The sequence below is a fragment of the Taudactylus pleione genome, unplaced genomic scaffold (genome assembly GCF_031769625.1).
Source record: "Taudactylus pleione unplaced genomic scaffold, aTauple2 ptg001142l, whole genome shotgun sequence".
Lineage (NCBI taxonomy): Eukaryota > Metazoa > Chordata > Amphibia > Anura > Myobatrachidae > Taudactylus > Taudactylus pleione.
Window position 1 is genome coordinate 134,094 of NW_028285543.1, and position 19,437 is coordinate 153,530.

The window sequence follows — 19,437 nt, forward strand, 5'->3', positions numbered from 1 at the left end:
AGGGAGAAATCATTAATTTTAGTCAGTGCACATATACAGAAAGGCAGCGAATCTTGCAACAAAATTAGTAAAGAGTGCACACCTATCCGATGAAACCCTGAGTACGAATAGAACTATTGGTTTCCATAGATGTGGCCTATGTTTAGGGTGCAGAAACATAAAAAAACCCGGAAATGAAAGAAAGTTCACATCGGTTAATATAAATGGCCAAGATTTGAATATATTAGAGTTTATAACATGTAACTCCAAAAATGTCATCTACGCCATTGAATGCAAGTGTGGTCTGTTTTATATTGGGAGGACAACGAGAAATCTCAAAACTCGTAAAGGGGAACACCTCCGAAATATTAAAAAAGGTCTGGAAACGCACTCATTATCGGCCCATTTCAAAAACGTACATCAATGTTCCACAGATGGAATAAAAAACTTTTGGGGACTTAAGACCATGAAAGGGTCCATACACCATAAAGATAATATGAGGGCCATCACAAGGGAAGAGATGAGATTGATCTATAAATTTAAAACACTGGTTCCCTGCGGTTTAAATCAAGATTTTGAGATAAAATGGTTCCTCTAATAGCTTCTTTCTGTATTATTATAAGGTCTTATTAGATCTAGTTTTTAATATATTTTTAACAAGAACATTTGCTGCTATCTTTTCCTGTATTCTCACCTATCCTTATTTATCTAATATTTTTGAGTATGAATTATGTGTATTGTGTATTTATTCTGATTACACATGGGATGAGAAAATTTATATATCCCCCATGTATAATAATTTTTTTATGTTACCTATTAATATGTTTTTACTCATTTATTTATTGTGTTTTACATTAGGATTATGTATTTAAATACCCTCTTTGAAGTTGTGAGGCTACAATATGGCCGCCGCTAATGTGAGACATTCCCTCCGTTTGCTGTGCCCTAGTTTGTCTGTTGCCGGATGTGCGTCACGGCCCGATGACGCGGCTCCCGGTTGGACGCTGGGGTCAACTTCGGCGTGATGCGCTGTGGGCTTGGGAGCACAGGCTCACACCACGCACGTGGAGGAAGTTCAACGCTCATACACGTGGGTAGCGAGTCTTGGGGGAACTTAATAGGAGACGAACGGGATTAACCATTTCCGGAGGAAATCCGGTTGGGAGGCATTTAGCAACCACCAACCCCGGAACATGTATTTCCACTTTCCCTAAGGTAGATTTCTATAGAAACGTGTAGTCTATACACTAATTAAGCAATAATTGAGACTAATTGAATAAACAGGGTATTTAAGATACCAGTGTATACATGAATCCCTATACCTTGAAAAAGACCTGCGGGGACAGGTCGAAACGCGTTGGATACAGGGATTTCTTGACTATTGGACAACTTTGGCTGTTTCCTCTCTGACGAGACGGAGGATTATTTTTCTATTATCAGTTCAACATTTACTTATTTTTTATTTTTCACTTTTATGTATGTTTGAGTTTATCTTATATGTTATTAAAAGCTTTTAGCAAACATATACTATTTCCTTCTTTATGAGGAAACATCATATGGGAATTAACCCCGAGGATACTTCAGGGGAATATCCGAAAAGAAACCATTATATGCAGGTTACAGCATTTACACCATGTGAGTAGGGTACGCATCACTTCACCCCTCATAATTTTTGTGTGTTACGCTATAAAAGGATTTGTTTGGAATAACAACTAGGAAGGAAGAATAAAGAAACCTTTTTAGGAATTTAACCACACTTCCTAATGTGAGTGGGGTACGCATCAATTATATGTGATTATTTGATAAGAACAACGCCATTCTCCACATAGACATTAATAGGAAAATTACATCAGACTATTAAGACATTTCTTTACCATTTATTTTTGTTACATGTATCATATGGACAAAGTATGAAGATCTTGAGAACTCCAGATACAAAAGGATAACCAGCAGGATTTCCAATTTATCATAAGGATTAAGTACTATCCTAATACCTCGTGTTTTGTAATATTTTTTATCCAGCGCCACTGGATGACACAATAATTTTGCTTTGTTAGGTTAATAGGATAGAACATATAAAGGTTTCTGTATTCCACATACACTTTAATCAGCGAACCGAACTCACAGTTATCGTGATGTAAATCTCGCACATAATTTGATAGTACATTACCGCTCTGGATTGTGAGGACCATTAAATGGATTTGGTAGGAAAGTGACCGATACGAATCAGAGATGGACAGAACAGCGCTGAACATTCGCTTTACAAATTTACTTTTGTCTTTTTGTTTTTTAAATTGTTTGTTATTTCTGTTTGTTCTTATTTTATGTCCATTGGTGAAAAATGTTCTTTTAATAAGAGTATATTTGTGGTTTGTAGATTGCCGCGGCAGGAACGCTGAGGAGACCTGGGCAATGTATGAGACAGACCTCCATCCTCCTTTATATGGCAGACGTGAGTCCATGCAATATTACTGTACATCGCTAGTATTTTAGTCACGTTACACCTAATTGGCTGCAAGTCATAGTGAGTATCTAGTGCAGGGATGGGAAACCTCCTGACTGGGGGGCCGTACAAGGCCCTCGGAAGCATTTGGTCTGGCCCTCAGAGCTTATTCTGCTAGCCTCATATGGATAACAGGGAACCTATAATGTCACCTGCAGCCAGAATCTATGCAGCAGCGCCACCTGGAGGGTCCTTAGGGTGCTACAGCTGGTCACACCGCAGCCCCCTCCTGAGGATACTCCGGGCATTGCTGTAATCACCGGCGATTGTAGCCCTGCCCCGTGTGACATCATACAGAGGGGGTGTGGCCTGCACCATGCCTGCAAATAATCTTCTATATATCAAAATGGCCCTCAGCAGAAATAGGTTCCCCACCCCTGATCTAGTGGGATGGTTCCTATACATGTATGATCAGATATGACGAGGATTCGGTATTCAGTCCCCATCGGCTGGATCTGTGTTACATACTAAGGTCTGAGCAATATGTATGACCAGTGATACACAGCATAACGCCTCAGGGTGGATCTGTGTTACATACTAAGGTCTGAGCAATATGTATGACCAGTGATACACAGCATAACACCTCAGGGTGGATCTATGTTACATACTAAGGTCTGAGCAATATGTATGACCCGTGATACACAGCGTAACGCCTCAGGGTGGATCTGTGTTACATACTAAGGTCTGAGCAATATGTATGACCAGTGATACACAGCGTAACGCCACAGGGTGGATCTGTGTTGCATACTAAGGTCTGAGCAATATGTATGACCAGTGCTACACAGCGTAACGCCGCAGGGTGGATCTGTGTTACATACTAAGGTCTGAGCAATATGTATGACCAGTGATACACAGCGTAACGCCTCAGGGTGGATCTGTGTTACATACTAAGGTCTGAGTAATATGTTTGTCCAGTGATACACAGCGTAACGCCTCAGGGTGGATCTGTGTTACATACTAAGGTCTGAGTAATATGTATGACCAGTGATACACAGTGTAATGCCTCAGGGTGGATCTGTGTTACATACTAAGGTCTGAGCAATATGTATGACCAGTGATACACAGCATAACGCCTCAGGGTGGATCTGTGTTACATACTAAGGTCTGAGCAATATGTATGACCAGTGATACACAGCATAACACCTCAGGGTGGATCTATGTTACATACTAAGGTCTGAGCAATATGTATGACCCGTGATACACAGCGTAACGCCTCAGGGTGGATCTGTGTTACATACTAAGGTCTGAGCAATATGTATGACCAGTGATACACAGCGTAACGCCACAGGGTGGATCTGTGTTGCATACTAAGGTCTGAGCAATATGTATGACCAGTGCTACACAGCGTAACGCCGCAGGGTGGATCTGTGTTACATACTAAGGTCTGAGCAATATGTATGACCAGTGATACACAGCGTAACGCCTCAGGGTGGATCTGTGTTACATTCTAAGGTCTGAGTAATATGTTTGTCCAGTGATACACAGCGTAACGCCTCAGGGTGGATCTGTGTTACATACTAAGGTCTGAGTAATATGTATGACCAGTGATACACAGTGTAATGCCTCAGGGTGGATCTGTGTTACATACTAAGGTCTGAGCAATATGTATGACCAGTGATACACGGCGTAACGCCTCAGGGTGGCTCTGTGTTACATACTAAGGTCTGAGCAATATGTATGACCAGTGATACACGGCGTAACGCCTCAGGGTGGATCTATGTTACATACTAAGGTCTGAGCAATATGTTTGACCAGTGATACACGGCGTAACGCCTCAGGGTGGATCTGTGTTACATACTAAGTTCTGAGCAATATGTATGACCAGTGATACACAGCGTAACGCCTCAGGGTAGATCTGTGTTGCATACTAAGGTCTGAGCAATATGTATGACCAGTGCTACACAGCGTAACGCCTCAGGGTGGATCTGTGTTACATACTAAGGTCTGAGTAATATGTTTGTCCAGTGATACACAGCGTAACGCCTCAGGGTGGATCTGTGTTACATACTAAGGTCTGAGTAATATGTATGACCAGTGCTACACAGCGTAACGCCTCAGGGTGGATCTGTGTTACATACTAAGGTCTGAGCAATATATATGACCAGTGATACACAGCGTAACGCCTCAGGGTGGATCTGTGTTACATACTAAGGTCTGAGCAATATGTATGACCAGTGATAAACAGCGTAACGCCTCAGGGTGGATCTGTGTTACATACTAAGGTCTGAGCAATATGTATGACTAGTGATACACAGCGTAACACCTCAGGGTGGATCTGTGTTACATACTAAGGTCTGAGCAATATGTATGACCAGTACTACACAGCGTAACGCCTCAGGGTGGATCTGTGTTACATACTAAGGTCTGAGCAATATGTATGACCAGTGATACACAGCATAACGCCTCAGGGTGGATCTGTGTTACATACTAAGGTCTGAGCAATATGTATGACCAGTGATACGCAGCGTAACGCCTCAGGGCGGATCTATGTTACATACTAAGGTCTGAGCAATATGTATGACCAGTGATACACAGCGTAACGCCTCAGGGTGGATCTGTGTTACATACTAAGGTCTGAGCAATATGTATGACCAGTACTACACAGCGTAACGTCTCAGGGTGGATCTGTGTTACATACTAAGGTCTGAGCAATATGTATGACCAGTGATTAACAGCGTAACGCCTCAGGGTGGATCTGTGTTACATACTAAGGTCTGAGCAATATGTATGACCAGTGATACACAGCGTAACACCTCAGGGTGGATCTGTGTTACATACTAAGGTCTGAGCAATATGTATGACCAGTGATACACAGCGTAACTCCTCAGGGTGGATCTGTGTTACATACTAAGGTCTGAGCAATATGTATGACCAGTGATACACAGCATAACACCTCAGGGTGGATCTTTGTTACATACTAAGGTCTGAGCAATATGTATGACCTGTGCTACACAGCATAACGCCTCAGGGTGGATCTGTGTTACATACTAAGGTCTGAGCAATATGTATGACCAGTACTACACAGCGTAACGCCTCAGGGTGGATCTATGTTACATACTAAGGTCTGAGCAATATGTATGACCAGTGATACACAGTGTAACGCCTCAGGGTGGATCTGTGTTACATACTAAGGACTGAGCAATATGTATGACCTGTGATACACAGCATAACGCCTCAGGGTGCATCTATGTTACATACTAAGGTCTGAGCAATATGTATGACCAGTGATACACAGCATAACGCCTCAGGGTGTATCTATGTTACATATTAAGTTCTGAGCATTATGTATGACCAGTGATACACAGCGTAACACCTCAGGGTGGATCTATGTTACATACTAAGGTCTGAGCAATATATATGACCAGTGATACACAGCATATCGCCTCAGGGTGGATCTGTGTTACATACTAAGGTCTGAGCAATATGTATGACCATTGATACACAGCGTAACGCCTCAGGGTGCATCTATGTTACATACTAAGGTCTGAGCAATATGTATGACCAGTGATACACAGCGTAACGCCTCAGGGTGTATCTGTGCTACATACTAAGGTCTGTGCAATATGTATGACCAGTGATACACAGCATAACGCCTCAGGGTGGATCTGTGTTACATACTAAGGTCTGAGCAATATGTATGACCAGTGATAAACAGCGTAACGCCTCAGGGTGGATCTGTGTTACATACTAAGGTCTGAGCAATATGTATGACTAGTGATACACAGCGTAACACCTCAGGGTGGATCTGTGTTACATACTAAGGTCTGAGCAATATGTATGACCAGTACTACACAGCGTAACGCCTCAGGGTGGATCTGTGTTACATACTAAGGTCTGAGCAATATGTATGACCAGTGATACACAGCATATCGCCTCAGGGTGGATCTGTGTTACATACTAAGGTCTGAGCAATATGTATGACCATTGATACGCAGGGAAACGCCTCAGGGTGGATATATGTTACATACTAAGGTCTGAGCAATATGTATGACCAGTGATACACAGCGTAACGCATCAGGGTGGATCTGTGTTACATACTAAGGTCTGAGCAATATGTATGACCAGTACTACACAGCGTAACGCCTCAGGGTGGATCTGTGTTACATACTAAGGTCTGAGCAATATGTATGACCAGTGATAAACAGCGTAACGCCTCTGGGTGGATCTGTGTTACATACTAAGGTCTGAGCAATATGTATGACCAGTGATACACAGCGTAACGCCTCAGGGTGGATCTGTGTTACATACTAAGGTCTGAGCAATATGTATGACCAGTGATACACAGCGTAACACCTCAGGGTGAATCTGTGTTACATACTAAGGTCTGAGCAATATGTATGACCAGTGATACACAGCGTAACTCCTCAGGGTGGATCTGTGTTACATACTAAGGTCTGAGCAATATGTATGACCAGTACTACACAGCGTAACGCCTCAGGGTGGATCTGTGTTACATACTAAGGTCTGAGCAATATGTATGACCTGTGCTACACAGCGTAACGCCTCAGGGTGGATCTATGTTACATACTAAGGTCTGAGCAATATGTATGACCAGTGATACACAGTGTAACGCCTCAGGGTGGATCTGTGTTACATACTAAGGTCTGAGCAATATGTATGACCAGTGCTACACAGCGTAACGCCTCAGGGTGGATCTGTGTTACATACTAAGGTCTGAGCAATATGTATGACCTGTGCTACACAGCGTAACGCCTCAGGGTGGATCTATGTTACATACTAAGGTCTGAGCAATATGTATGACCAGTGATACACAGCATAACGCCTCAGGGTGGATCTGTGTTACATACTAAGGTCTGAGCAATATGTATGACCAGTGATACACAGCGTAACGCCTCAGGGTGGATCTGTGTTACATACTAAGGTCTGAGCAATATGTATGACCAGTGATACACAGCAAAACGCCTCAGGGTGGATCTGTGTTACATACTAAGGTCTGAGCAATATGTATGACCAGTGATACACAGCGTAACGCCTCAGGGTGGATCTGTGTTACATACTAAGGTCTGAGCAATATGTATGACCAGTGCTACACAGCATAACGCCTCAGGGTGGATCTGTGTTACATACTAAGGTCTGAGCAATATGTATGACCAGTGATACACAGCATAACACCTCAGGGTGGATCTGTGTTACATACTAAGGTCTGAACAATATGTATGACCAGTACTACACAGCGTAACGCCTCAGGGTGGATCTGTGTTACATACTAAGGTCTGAGCAATATGTATGACCAGTGATAAACAGCGTAACGCCTCAGGGTGGATCTGTGTTACATACTAAGGTCTGGGCAATATATATGACCAGTGATACACAGCGTAACGCCTCAGGGTGGATCTGTGTTACATACTAAGGTCTGAGCAATATGTATGACCAGTTCTACACAGCGTAACGCCTCAGGGTGTATCTATGTTACATACTAAGGTCTGAGCAATATGTATGACCAGTGATACACAGCGTAACGCCTCATCGTGGATCTGTGTTACATACTAAGGTCTGAGCAATATGTATGACCAGTGATTCACAGCGTAACGCCTCAGGGTGGATCTGTGTTACATACTAAGGTCTGAGCAATATGTATGACCAGTGATTCACAGCGTAACGCCTCAGGGTGGATCTGTGTTACATACTAAGGTCTGAGCAATATGTATGACCAGTGATACACAGCGTAACACCTCAGGGTGGATCTGTGTTACATACTAAGGTCTGAGCAATATGTATGACCAGTGCTACACAGCGTAACGCCTCAGGGTGGTTCTGTGTTACATACTAAGGTCTGAGCAATATGTATGACCAGTGCTACACAGCGTAACACCTCAGGGTGGTTCTGTGTTACATACTAAGGTCTGAGCAATATGTATGACCAGTACTACACAGCGTAACGCCACAGGGTGGTTCTGTGTTACATACTAAGGTCTGAGCAATATGTATGACCAGTGCTACACAGCGTAACGCCTCAGGGTGGATCTGTGTTACATACTAAGGTCTGAGCAATATGTATGACCAGTGATACACAGCATAACGCCTCAGGGTGGATCTGTGTTACATTCTAAGGTCTGAGCAATATGTATGACCAGTGCTACACAGCGTAACGCCTCAGGGTGGTTCTGTGTTACATACTAAGGTCTGAGCAATATGTATGACCAGTGCTACACAGCGTAACACCTCAGGGTGGTTCTGTGTTACATACTAAGGTCTGAGCAATATGTATGACCAGTGATACACGGCGTAACGCCTCAGGGTGGATCTGTGTTACATACTAAGGTCTGAGCAATATGTATGACCAGTACTACACAGCGTAACGCCACAGGGTGGTTCTGTTTTACATACTAAGGTCTGAGCAATATGTATGACCAGTGCTACACAGCGTAACGCCTCAGGGTGGATCTGTGTTACATACTAAGGTCTGAGCAATATGTATGACCAGTGATACACAGCATAACGCCTCAGGGTGGATCTGTGTTACATTCTAAGGTCTGAGCAATATGTATGACCAGTGCTACACAGCGTAACGCCACAGGGTGGTTCTGTGTTACATACTAAGGTCTGAGCAATATGTATGACCAGTGCTACACAGCGTAACACCTCAGGGTGGATCTGTGTTACATACTAAGGTCTGAGCAATATGTATGACCAGTGATACACAGCGTAACGCCTCAGGGTGTATCTGTGTTAAATACTAAGGTCTGAGCAATATGTATGACCAGTGCTACACAGCATAACGCCTCAGGGTGGATCTATGTTACATACTAAGGTCTGAGCAATATGTATGACCAGTGATACACAGCATAACGCCTCAGGGTGGATCTGTGTTACATACTAAGGTCTGTGCAATATGTATGACCAGTGCTACACAGCGTAACGCCTCAGGGTGGTTCTGTGTTACATACTAAGGTCTGAGCAATATGTATGACCAGTGATACACAGCGTAACGCCTCAAGGTGGATCTGTTTTACATACTAAGGTCTGAGCAATATGTATGACCAGTGATACACAGCGTAACACCTCAGGGTGGATCTGTGTTGCATACTAAGGTCTGAGCAATATGTATGACCAGTGCTACACAGCGTAATGCCTCAGGGTGGATCTGTGTTACATACTAAGGTCTGAGCAATATGTATGACCAGTGATACACAGCATAACGTCTCAGGGTGGATCTGTGTTACATACTAAGGTCTGAGCAATATGTATGACCAGTGATACACAGTGTAACGCCTCAGGGTGGATCTGTGTTTACATACTAAGGTCTGAGCAATATGTATGACCAGTGATACACAGCATAACGCCTCAGGGTGGATCTGTGTTACATACTAAGGTCTGAGATATATATATGACCAGTGATACACAGCGTAACGCCTCAGGGTGGAACTGTGTTACATACTAAGGTCTGAGCAATATGTATGACCAGTGATACACAGCGTAACGCCTCAGGGTGGATCTGTGTTACATACTAAGGTCTGAGCAATAAGTATGACCAGTGCTACACAGCGTAACGCTTTAGGGTGGATCTGTGTTACATACTAAGGTCTGAGCAATATGTATGACCAGTGATACACAGCGTAACGCCTCAGGGTGGATCTATGTTACATACTAAGGGCTGAGCAATATGTATGACCAGTACAACACAGCGTAACGCCTCAGGGTTGATCTGTGTTACATACTAAGGTCTGAGCAATATGTATGACCAGTGATACACAGCGTAAGCCTCAGGATGGATCTGTGTTACATACTAAGGTCTGAGCAATATGTATGACCAGTGATACACAGCATAACGCCTCAGGGTGGATCTGTGTTACATACTAAGGTCTGAGCAATATGTATGACCAGTGATACACAGCATAACGCCTTAGGGTGGATCTGTGTTACATACTATGGTCTGAGCAATATGTATGACCAGTGATACACAGCGTAACGCCTCAGGGTGGATCTGTGTTACATACTAAGGTCTGAGCAATATGTATGACCAGTGATACACAGCGTAACGCCTCAGGGTGGATCTGTGTTACATACTAAGGTCTGAGCAATATGTATGACCAGTGCTACACAGCATAACGCCTCAGGGTGGATCTGTGTTACATACTAAGGTCTGAGCAATATGTATGACCAGTGATACACAGCATAACGCCTCAGGGTGGTTCTGTGTTACATACTAAGGTCTGAGCAATATGTATGACCAGTGATACACGGCGTAACGCCTCAGGGTGGATCTGTGTTACATACTAAGGTCTGAGCAATATGTATGACCAGTACTACACAGCGTAACGCCACAGGGTGGTTCTGTTTTACATACTAAGGTCTGAGCAATATGTATGACCAGTGCTACACAGCGTAACGCCTCAGGGTGGATCTGTGTTACATACTAAGGTCTGAGCAATATGTATGACCAGTGATACACAGCATAACGCCTCAGGGTGGATCTGTGTTACATTCTAAGGTCTGAGCAATATGTATGACCAGTGCTACACAGCGTAACGCCACAGGGTGGTTCTGTGTTACATACTAAGGTCTGAGCAATATGTATGACCAGTGCTACACAGCGTAACACCTCAGGGTGGATCTGTGTTACATACTAAGGTCTGAGCAATATGTATGACCAGTGATACACAGCGTAACGCCTCAGGGTGTATCTGTGTTAAATACTAAGGTCTGAGCAATATGTATGACCAGTGCTACACAGCATAACGCCTCAGGGTGGATCTATGTTACATACTAAGGTCTGAGCAATATGTATGACCAGTGATACACAGCATAACGCCTCAGGGTGGATCTGTGTTACATACTAAGGTCTGTGCAATATGTATGACCAGTGCTACACAGCGTAACGCCTCAGGGTGGTTCTGTGTTACATACTAAGGTCTGAGCAATATGTATGACCAGTGATACACAGCGTAACGCCTCAAGGTGGATCTGTTTTACATACTAAGGTCTGAGCAATATGTATGACCAGTGATACACAGCGTAACACCTCAGGGTGGATCTGTGTTGCATACTAAGGTCTGAGCAATATGTATGACCAGTGCTACACAGCGTAATGCCTCAGGGTGGATCTGTGTTACATACTAAGGTCTGAGCAATATGTATGACCAGTGATACACAGCATAACGTCTCAGGGTGGATCTGTGTTACATACTAAGGTCTGAGCAATATGTATGACCAGTGATACACAGTGTAACGCCTCAGGGTGGATCTGTGTTTACATACTAAGGTCTGAGCAATATGTATGACCAGTGATACACAGCATAACGCCTCAGGGTGGATCTGTGTTACATACTAAGGTCTGAGATATATATATGACCAGTGATACACAGCGTAACGCCTCAGGGTGGAACTGTGTTACATACTAAGGTCTGAGCAATATGTATGACCATTGATACGCAGCGAAACGCCTCAGGGTGGATCTGTGTTACATACTAAGGTCTGAGCAATATGTATGACCAGTGATACACAGCGTAACGCCTCAGGGTGGATCTATGTTACATACTAAGGGCTGAGCAATATGTATGACCAGTACAACACAGCGTAACGCCTCAGGGTTGATCTGTGTTACATACTAAGGTCTGAGCAATATGTATGACCAGTGATACACAGCGTAAGCCTCAGGATGGATCTGTGTTGCATACTAAGGTCTGAGCAATATGTATGACCAGTGATACACAGCATAACGCCTCAGGGTGGATCTGTGTTACATACTAAGGTCTGAGCAATATGTATGACCAGTGATACACAGCATAACGCCTTAGGGTGGATCTGTGTTACATACTATGGTCTGAGCAATATGTATGACCAGTGATACACAGCGTAACGCCTCAGGGTGGATCTGTGTTACATACTAAGGTCTGAGCAATATGTATGACCAGTGATACACAGCGTAACGCCTCAGGGTGGATCTGTGTTACATACTAAGGTCTGAGCAATATGTATGACCAGTGCTACACAGCATAACGCCTCAGGGTGGATCTGTGTTACATACTAAGGTCTGAGCAATATGTATGACCAGTGATACACAGCATAACGCCTCAGGGTGGATCTGTGTTACATACTAAGGTCTGAGCAATATGTATGACCAGTACTACACAGCGTAACGCCTCAGGGTGGATCTGTGTTTTATACTAAGGTCTGAGCAATATGTATGACCAGTGATACACAGCGTAACGCCTCAGGGTGGATCTGTGTTATATACTAAGGTCTGAGCATTATGTATGACCAGTGATACACAGCGTAACACCTCAGGGTGGATCTGTGTTACATACTAAGGTCTGAGCAATATGTATGACCAGTACTACACAGCGTAACGCCTCAGGGTGGATCTGTGTTACATACTAAGGTCTGAGCAATATGTATGACCAGTGATACACAGCATATCGCCTCAGGGTGGATCTGTGTTACATACTAAGGTCTGAGCAATATGTATGACCATTGATACGCAGCGAAACGCCTCAGGGTGGATATATGTTACATACTAAGGTCTGAGCAATATGTATGACCAGTGATACACAGCGTAGCGCATCAGGGTGGATCTGTGTTACATACTAAGGTCTGAGCAATATGTATGACCAGTACTACACAGCGTAACGCCTCAGGGTGGATCTGTGTTACATACTAAGGTCTGAGCAATATGTATGACCAGTGATAAACAGCGTAACGCCTCTGGGTGGATCTGTGTTACATACTAAGGTCTGAGCAATATGTATGACCAGTGATACACAGCGTAACGCCTCAGGGTGGATCTGTGTTACATACTAAGGTCTGAGCAATATGTATGACCAGTGATACACAGCATAACACCTCAGGGTGAATCTGTGTTACATACTAAGGTCTGAGCAATATGTATGACCAGTGATACACAGCGTAACTCCTCAGGTTGGATCTGTGTTACATACTAAGGTCTGAGCAATATGTATGACCAGTACTACACAGCATAACGCCTCAGGGTGGATCTGTGTTACATACTAAGGTCTGAGCAATATGTATGACCAGTGATACACAGCGTAACGCCTCAGGGTGGATCTATGTTACATACTAAGGTCTGAGCAATATGTATGACCAGTGATACACAGTGTAACGCCTCAGGGTGGATCTGTGTTACATACTAAGGTCTGAGCAATATGATTGACCAGTACTACACAGCGTAATGCCTCAGGGTGGATCTGTGTTACATACTAAGGTCTGAGCAATATGTATGACCAGTGATACACAGCGTAACGCCTCAGGGTGGATCTGTGTTACATACTAAGGTCTGAGCAATATGTATGACCAGTGCTACACAGCGTAGCGCCTCAGGGTGGATCTATGTTACATATTAAGTTCTGAGCAATATGTATGACCAGTGATACACAGCGTAACACCTCAGGGTGGATCTGTGTTACATACTAAGGTCTGAGCAATATGTATGACCAGTGATACACAGCATAACGCCTCAGGGTGGATCTGTGTTACATACTAAGGTCTGAGCAATATGTATGACCAGTGATACACAGCGTAACTCCTCAGGGTGGTTCTGTGTTACATACTAAGGTCTGAGCAATATGTATGACCAGTGATACACAGCGTAACTCCTCAGGGTGGATCTGTGTTACATACTAAGGTCTGAGCAATATGTATGACCAGTGATACACAGCGTAACGCCTCAGGGTGGATCTGTGTTACATACTAAGGTCTGAGCAATATGTATGACCAGTGATACACAGCAAAACGCCTCAGGGTGGATCTGTGTTACATACTAAGGTCTGAGCAATATGTATGACCAGTGATACACAGCGTAACGCCTCAGGGTGGATCTGTGTTACATACTAAGGTCTGAGCAATATGTATGACCAGTGCTACACAGCATAACGCCTCAGGGTGGATCTGTGTTACATACTAAGGTCTGAGCAATATGTATGACCAGTGATACACAGCATAACACCTCAGGGTGGATCTGTGTTACATACTAAGGTCTGAACAATATGTATGACCAGTACTACACAGCGTAACGCCTCAGGGTGGATCTGTGTTACATACTAAGGTCTGAGCAATATGTATGACCAGTGATAAACAGCGTAACGCCTCAGGGTGGATCTGTGTTACATACTAAGGTCTGGGCAATATATATGACCAGTGATACACAGCGTAACGCCTCAGGGTGGATCTGTGTTACATACTAAGGTCTGAGCAATATGTATGACCAGTGCTACACAGCGTAACGCCTCAGGGTGGATCTGTGTTACATACTAAGGTCTGAGCAATATGTATGACCAGTTCTACACAGCGTAACGCCTCAGGGTGTATCTATGTTACATACTAAGGTCTGAGCAATATGTATGACCAGTAATACACAGCGTAACGCCTCATCGTGGATCTGTGTTACATACTAAGGTCTGAGCAATATGTATGACCAGTGATTCACAGCGTAACGCCTCAGGGTGGATCTGTGTTACATACTAAGGTCTGAGCAATATGTATGACCAGTGATTCACAGCGTAACGCCTCAGGGTGGATCTGTGTTACATACTAAGGTCTGAGCAATATGTATGACCAGTGATACACAGCGTAACACCTCAGGGTGGATCTGTGTTACATACTAAGGTCTGAGCAATATGTATGACCAGTGCTACACAGCGTAACGCCTCAGGGTGGTTCTGTGTTACATACTAAGGTCTGAGCAATATGTATGACCAGTGCTACACAGCGTAACACCTCAGGGTGGTTCTGTGTTACATACTAAGGTCTGAGCAATATGTATGACCAGTGCTACACAGCGTAACACCTCAGGGTGGTTCTGTGTTACATACTAAGTTCTGAGCAATATGTATGACCAGTGATACACGGCGTAACGCCTCAGGGTGGATCTGTGTTACATACTAAGGTCTGAGCAATATGTATGACCAGTACTACACAGCGTAACGCCACAGGGTGGTTCTGTGTTACATACTAAGGTCTGAGCAATATGTATGACCAGTGCTACACAGCGTAACGCCTCAGGGTGGATCTGTGTTACATACTAAGGTCTGAGCAATATGTATGACCAGTGATACACAGCATAACGCCTCAGGGTGGATCTGTGTTACATTCTAAGGTCTGAGCAATATGTATGACCAGTGCTACACAGCGTAACACCTCAGGGTGGTTCTGTGTTACATACTAAGGTCTGAGCAATATGTATGACCAGTGATACACAGCGTAACGCCTCAGGGTGTATCTGTGTTAAATACTAAGGTCTGAGCAATATGTATGACCAGTGATACACAGCATAACGCCTCAGGGTGGATCTATGTTACATACTAAGGTCTGAGCAATATGTATGACCAGTGATACACAGCATAACGCCTCAGGGTGGATCTGTGTTACATACTAAGGTCTGTGCAATATGTATGACCAGTGCTACACAGCGTAACGCCTCAGGGTGGTTCTGTGTTACATACTAAGGTCTGAGCAATATGTATGGCCAGTGATACACAGCGTAACGCCTCAAGGTGGATCTGTTTTACATACTAAGGTCTGAGCAATATGTATGACCAGTGATACACAGCGTAACGCCTCAGGGTGGATCTGTGTTGCATACTAAGGTCTGAGCAATATGTATGACCAGTGATACACAGCGTAACGCCTCAGGGTGGATCTGTGTTACATACTAAGGTCTGAGCAATATGTATGACCAGTGCTACACAGCGTAATGCCTCAGGGTGGATCTGTGTTACATACTAAGGTCTGAGCAATATGTATGACCAGTGATACACAGCATAACGCCTCAGGGTGGATCTGTGTTACATACTAAGCTCTGAGCAATATGTATGACCAGTGCTATACAGCGTAATGCCTCAGGGTGGATCTGTGTTACATACTAAGGTCTGAGCAATATGTATGACCAGTGATACACAGCATAACGTCTCAGGGTGGATCTGTGTTACATACTAAGGTCTGAGCAATATGTATGACCAGTGATACACAGCATAACGCCTCAGGGTGGATCTGTGTTTACATACTAAGGTCTGAGCAATATGTATGACCAGTGATACACAGCATAACGCCTCAGGGTGGATCTGTGTTACATACTAAGGTCTGAGATATATATATGACCAGTGATACACAGCGTAACGCCTCAGGGTGGAACTGTGTTACATACTAAGGTCTGAGCAATATGTATGACCAGCGATACACAGCGTAACGCCTCAGGGTGGATCTGTGTTACATACTAAGGTCTGAGCAATATGTATGACCAGTGATACACAGCGTAACGCCTCAGGGTGGATCTATGTTACATACTAAGGGCTGAGCAATATGTATGACCAGTACAACACAGCGTAACGCCTCAGGGTTGATCTGTGTTACATACTAAGGTCTGAGCAATATGTATGACCAGTGATACACAGCGTAAGCCTCAGGATGGATCTGTGTTGCATACTAAGGTCTGAGCAATATGTATGACCAGTGATACACAGCATAACGCCTCAGGGTGGATCTGTGTTACATACTAAGGTCTGAGCAATATGTATGACCAGTGATACACAGCATAACGCCTTAGGGTGGATCTGTGTTACATACTATGGTCTGAGCAATATGTATGACCAGTGATACACAGCGTAACACCTCAGGGTGGATCTGTGTTACATACTAAGGTCTGAGCAATATGTATGACCAGTGCTACACAGCGTAACACCTCAGGGTGGATCTGTGTTACATACTAAGGTCTGAGCAATATGTATGACCAGTGATACACAGCGTAACGCCTCAGGGTGGATCTGTGTTACATACTAAGGTCTGAGCAATATGTATGACCAGTGCTACACAGCATAACGCCTCAGGGTGGATCTGTGTTACATACTAAGGTCTGAGCAATATGTATGACCAGTACTACACAGCGTAACGCCTCAGGGTGGATCTGTGTTTTATACTAAGGTCTGAGCAATATGTATGACCAGTGATACACAGCGTAACGCCTCAGGGTGGATCTGTGTTATATACTAAGGTCTGAGCATTATGTATGACCAGTGATACACAGCGTAACACCTCAGGGTGGATCTGTGTTACATACTAAGGTCTGAGCAATATGTATGACCAGTGCTACACAGCGTAACACCTCAGGGTGGATCTGTGTTACATACTAAGGTCTGAGCAATATGTATGACCAGTGATACACAGCATAACGCCTCAGCGTGGATCTGTGTTACATACTAAGGTCTGAGCAATATGTATGACCAGTGATACACAGCGTAACGCCTCAGGGTGGATCTGTGTTACATACTAAGGTCTGAGCAATATGTATGACCTGTGCTACACAGCGTAACGCCTCAGGGTGGTTCTGTGTTACATACTAAGGTCTGAGCAATATGTATGACCAGTAATACACAGCGTAACGCCTCAGGGTGGATCTGTGTTACATACTAAGGTCTGAGCAATATGTATGACCAGTGATACACAGCGTAACGCCTGAGGGTGGATCTGTGTTACATACTAAGGTCTGAGCAATATGTATGACCAGTGCTACACAGCGTAACGCCTCAGGGTGGATCTGTGTTACATACTAAGGTCTGAGCAATATGTATGTCCAGTGATACACAGCGTAACGCCTCAGAGTGGATCTATGTTACATACTAAGGTCTGTGCAATATGTATGACCAGTGCTACACAGCGTAACACCTCAGGGTGGATCTGTGTTACATACTAAGGTCTGAGCAATATGTATGACCAGTGATACACAGCGTAACGCCTCAGGGTGGATCTGTGTTACATACTAAGGTCTGAGCATTATGTATAACCAGTGATACACAGCGTAACACCTCAGGGTGGATCTGTGTTACATACTAAGGTCTGAGCAATAAGTATGACCAGTGCTACACAGCGTAACACCTCAGGGTGGATCTGTGTTACATACTAAGGTCTGAGCAATATGTATGACCAGTGCTACACAGCGTAACACCTCAGGGTGGTTCTGTGTTACATACTAAGGTCTGAGCAATATGTATGACCAGTAATACACAGCATAACGCCTCAGGGTGGATCTGTGTTACATACTAAGGTCTGAGCAATATGTATGACTAGTGATACACAGCGTAACGCCTCAGGGTGGATCTATGTTACATACTAAGGTCTGTGCAATATGTATGACCAGTGCTACACAGCGTAACGCCTCTGGGTGGATCTGTGTTACATACTAAGGTCTGAGCAATATGTATGACCATTGATACACAGCGTAACGCCTCAGGGTGGATCTGTGTTACATACTAAGGTCTGAGCAATATGTATGACCAGTGCTACACAGCGTAACACCTCAGGGTGGATCTGTATTACATGCTAAGGTCTGAGCAGTATGGATGACCAGTGATACACAGCGTAACACCTCAGGGTGGATCTGTGTTACATACTAAGGTCTGAGCAATATGTATGACCAGTGATACACAGCATAACGCCTCAGGGTGGATCTGTGTTACATACTAAGGTCTGAGCAATATGTATGACCAGTGATACACAGCGTAACGCCTCAGGGTGGTTCTGTGTTACATACTAAGGTCTGAGCAATATGTTTGACCAGTGATACACAGCGTAACGCCTCAGGGTGGATCTGTGTTACATACTAAGGTCTGAGCAATATGTATGACCAGTGATACACAGCGTAACGCCTCAGGGTGGATCTGTGTTACATACTAAGGTCTGAGCAATATGTATGACCAGTGATACACAGCATAACACCTCAGGGTGGATCTGTGTTACATACTAAGGTCTGAGCAATATGTATGACCAGTGATACACAGCGTAACGCCTCAGGGTGGATCTGTGTTACATACTAAGGTCTGAGCAATATCTGTGACCAGTGCTACACAGCGTAACGCCTCAGGGTGGATCTGTGTTACATACTAAGGTCTGAGCAATATGTATGACCAGTGCTACACAGCGTAACGCCTCAGGGTGGATCTGTGTTACATACTAAGGTCTGAGCAATATGTATAACGAGTACTACACAG

At 44.0% G+C, this 19,437-nt stretch overlaps 1 protein-coding gene across 4 annotated transcripts in view; it reads left to right on the forward strand.

Annotated features, from left to right (window-relative positions):
* Nucleotides 1-19,437, forward strand: part of LOC148453487 (uncharacterized) — a 586,638-nt gene that overhangs the window by 24,421 nt on the left and 542,780 nt on the right. For all 4 annotated transcript variants that reach the window (XM_088462053.1, XM_088462055.1, XM_088462054.1 and 1 more), the window contains one exon: nt 2,357-2,431. In XM_088462053.1, the coding sequence (XP_088318179.1) occupies nt 2,357-2,431 (75 nt within the window). The remainder of the gene's footprint in view (nt 1-2,356; nt 2,432-19,437) is intronic.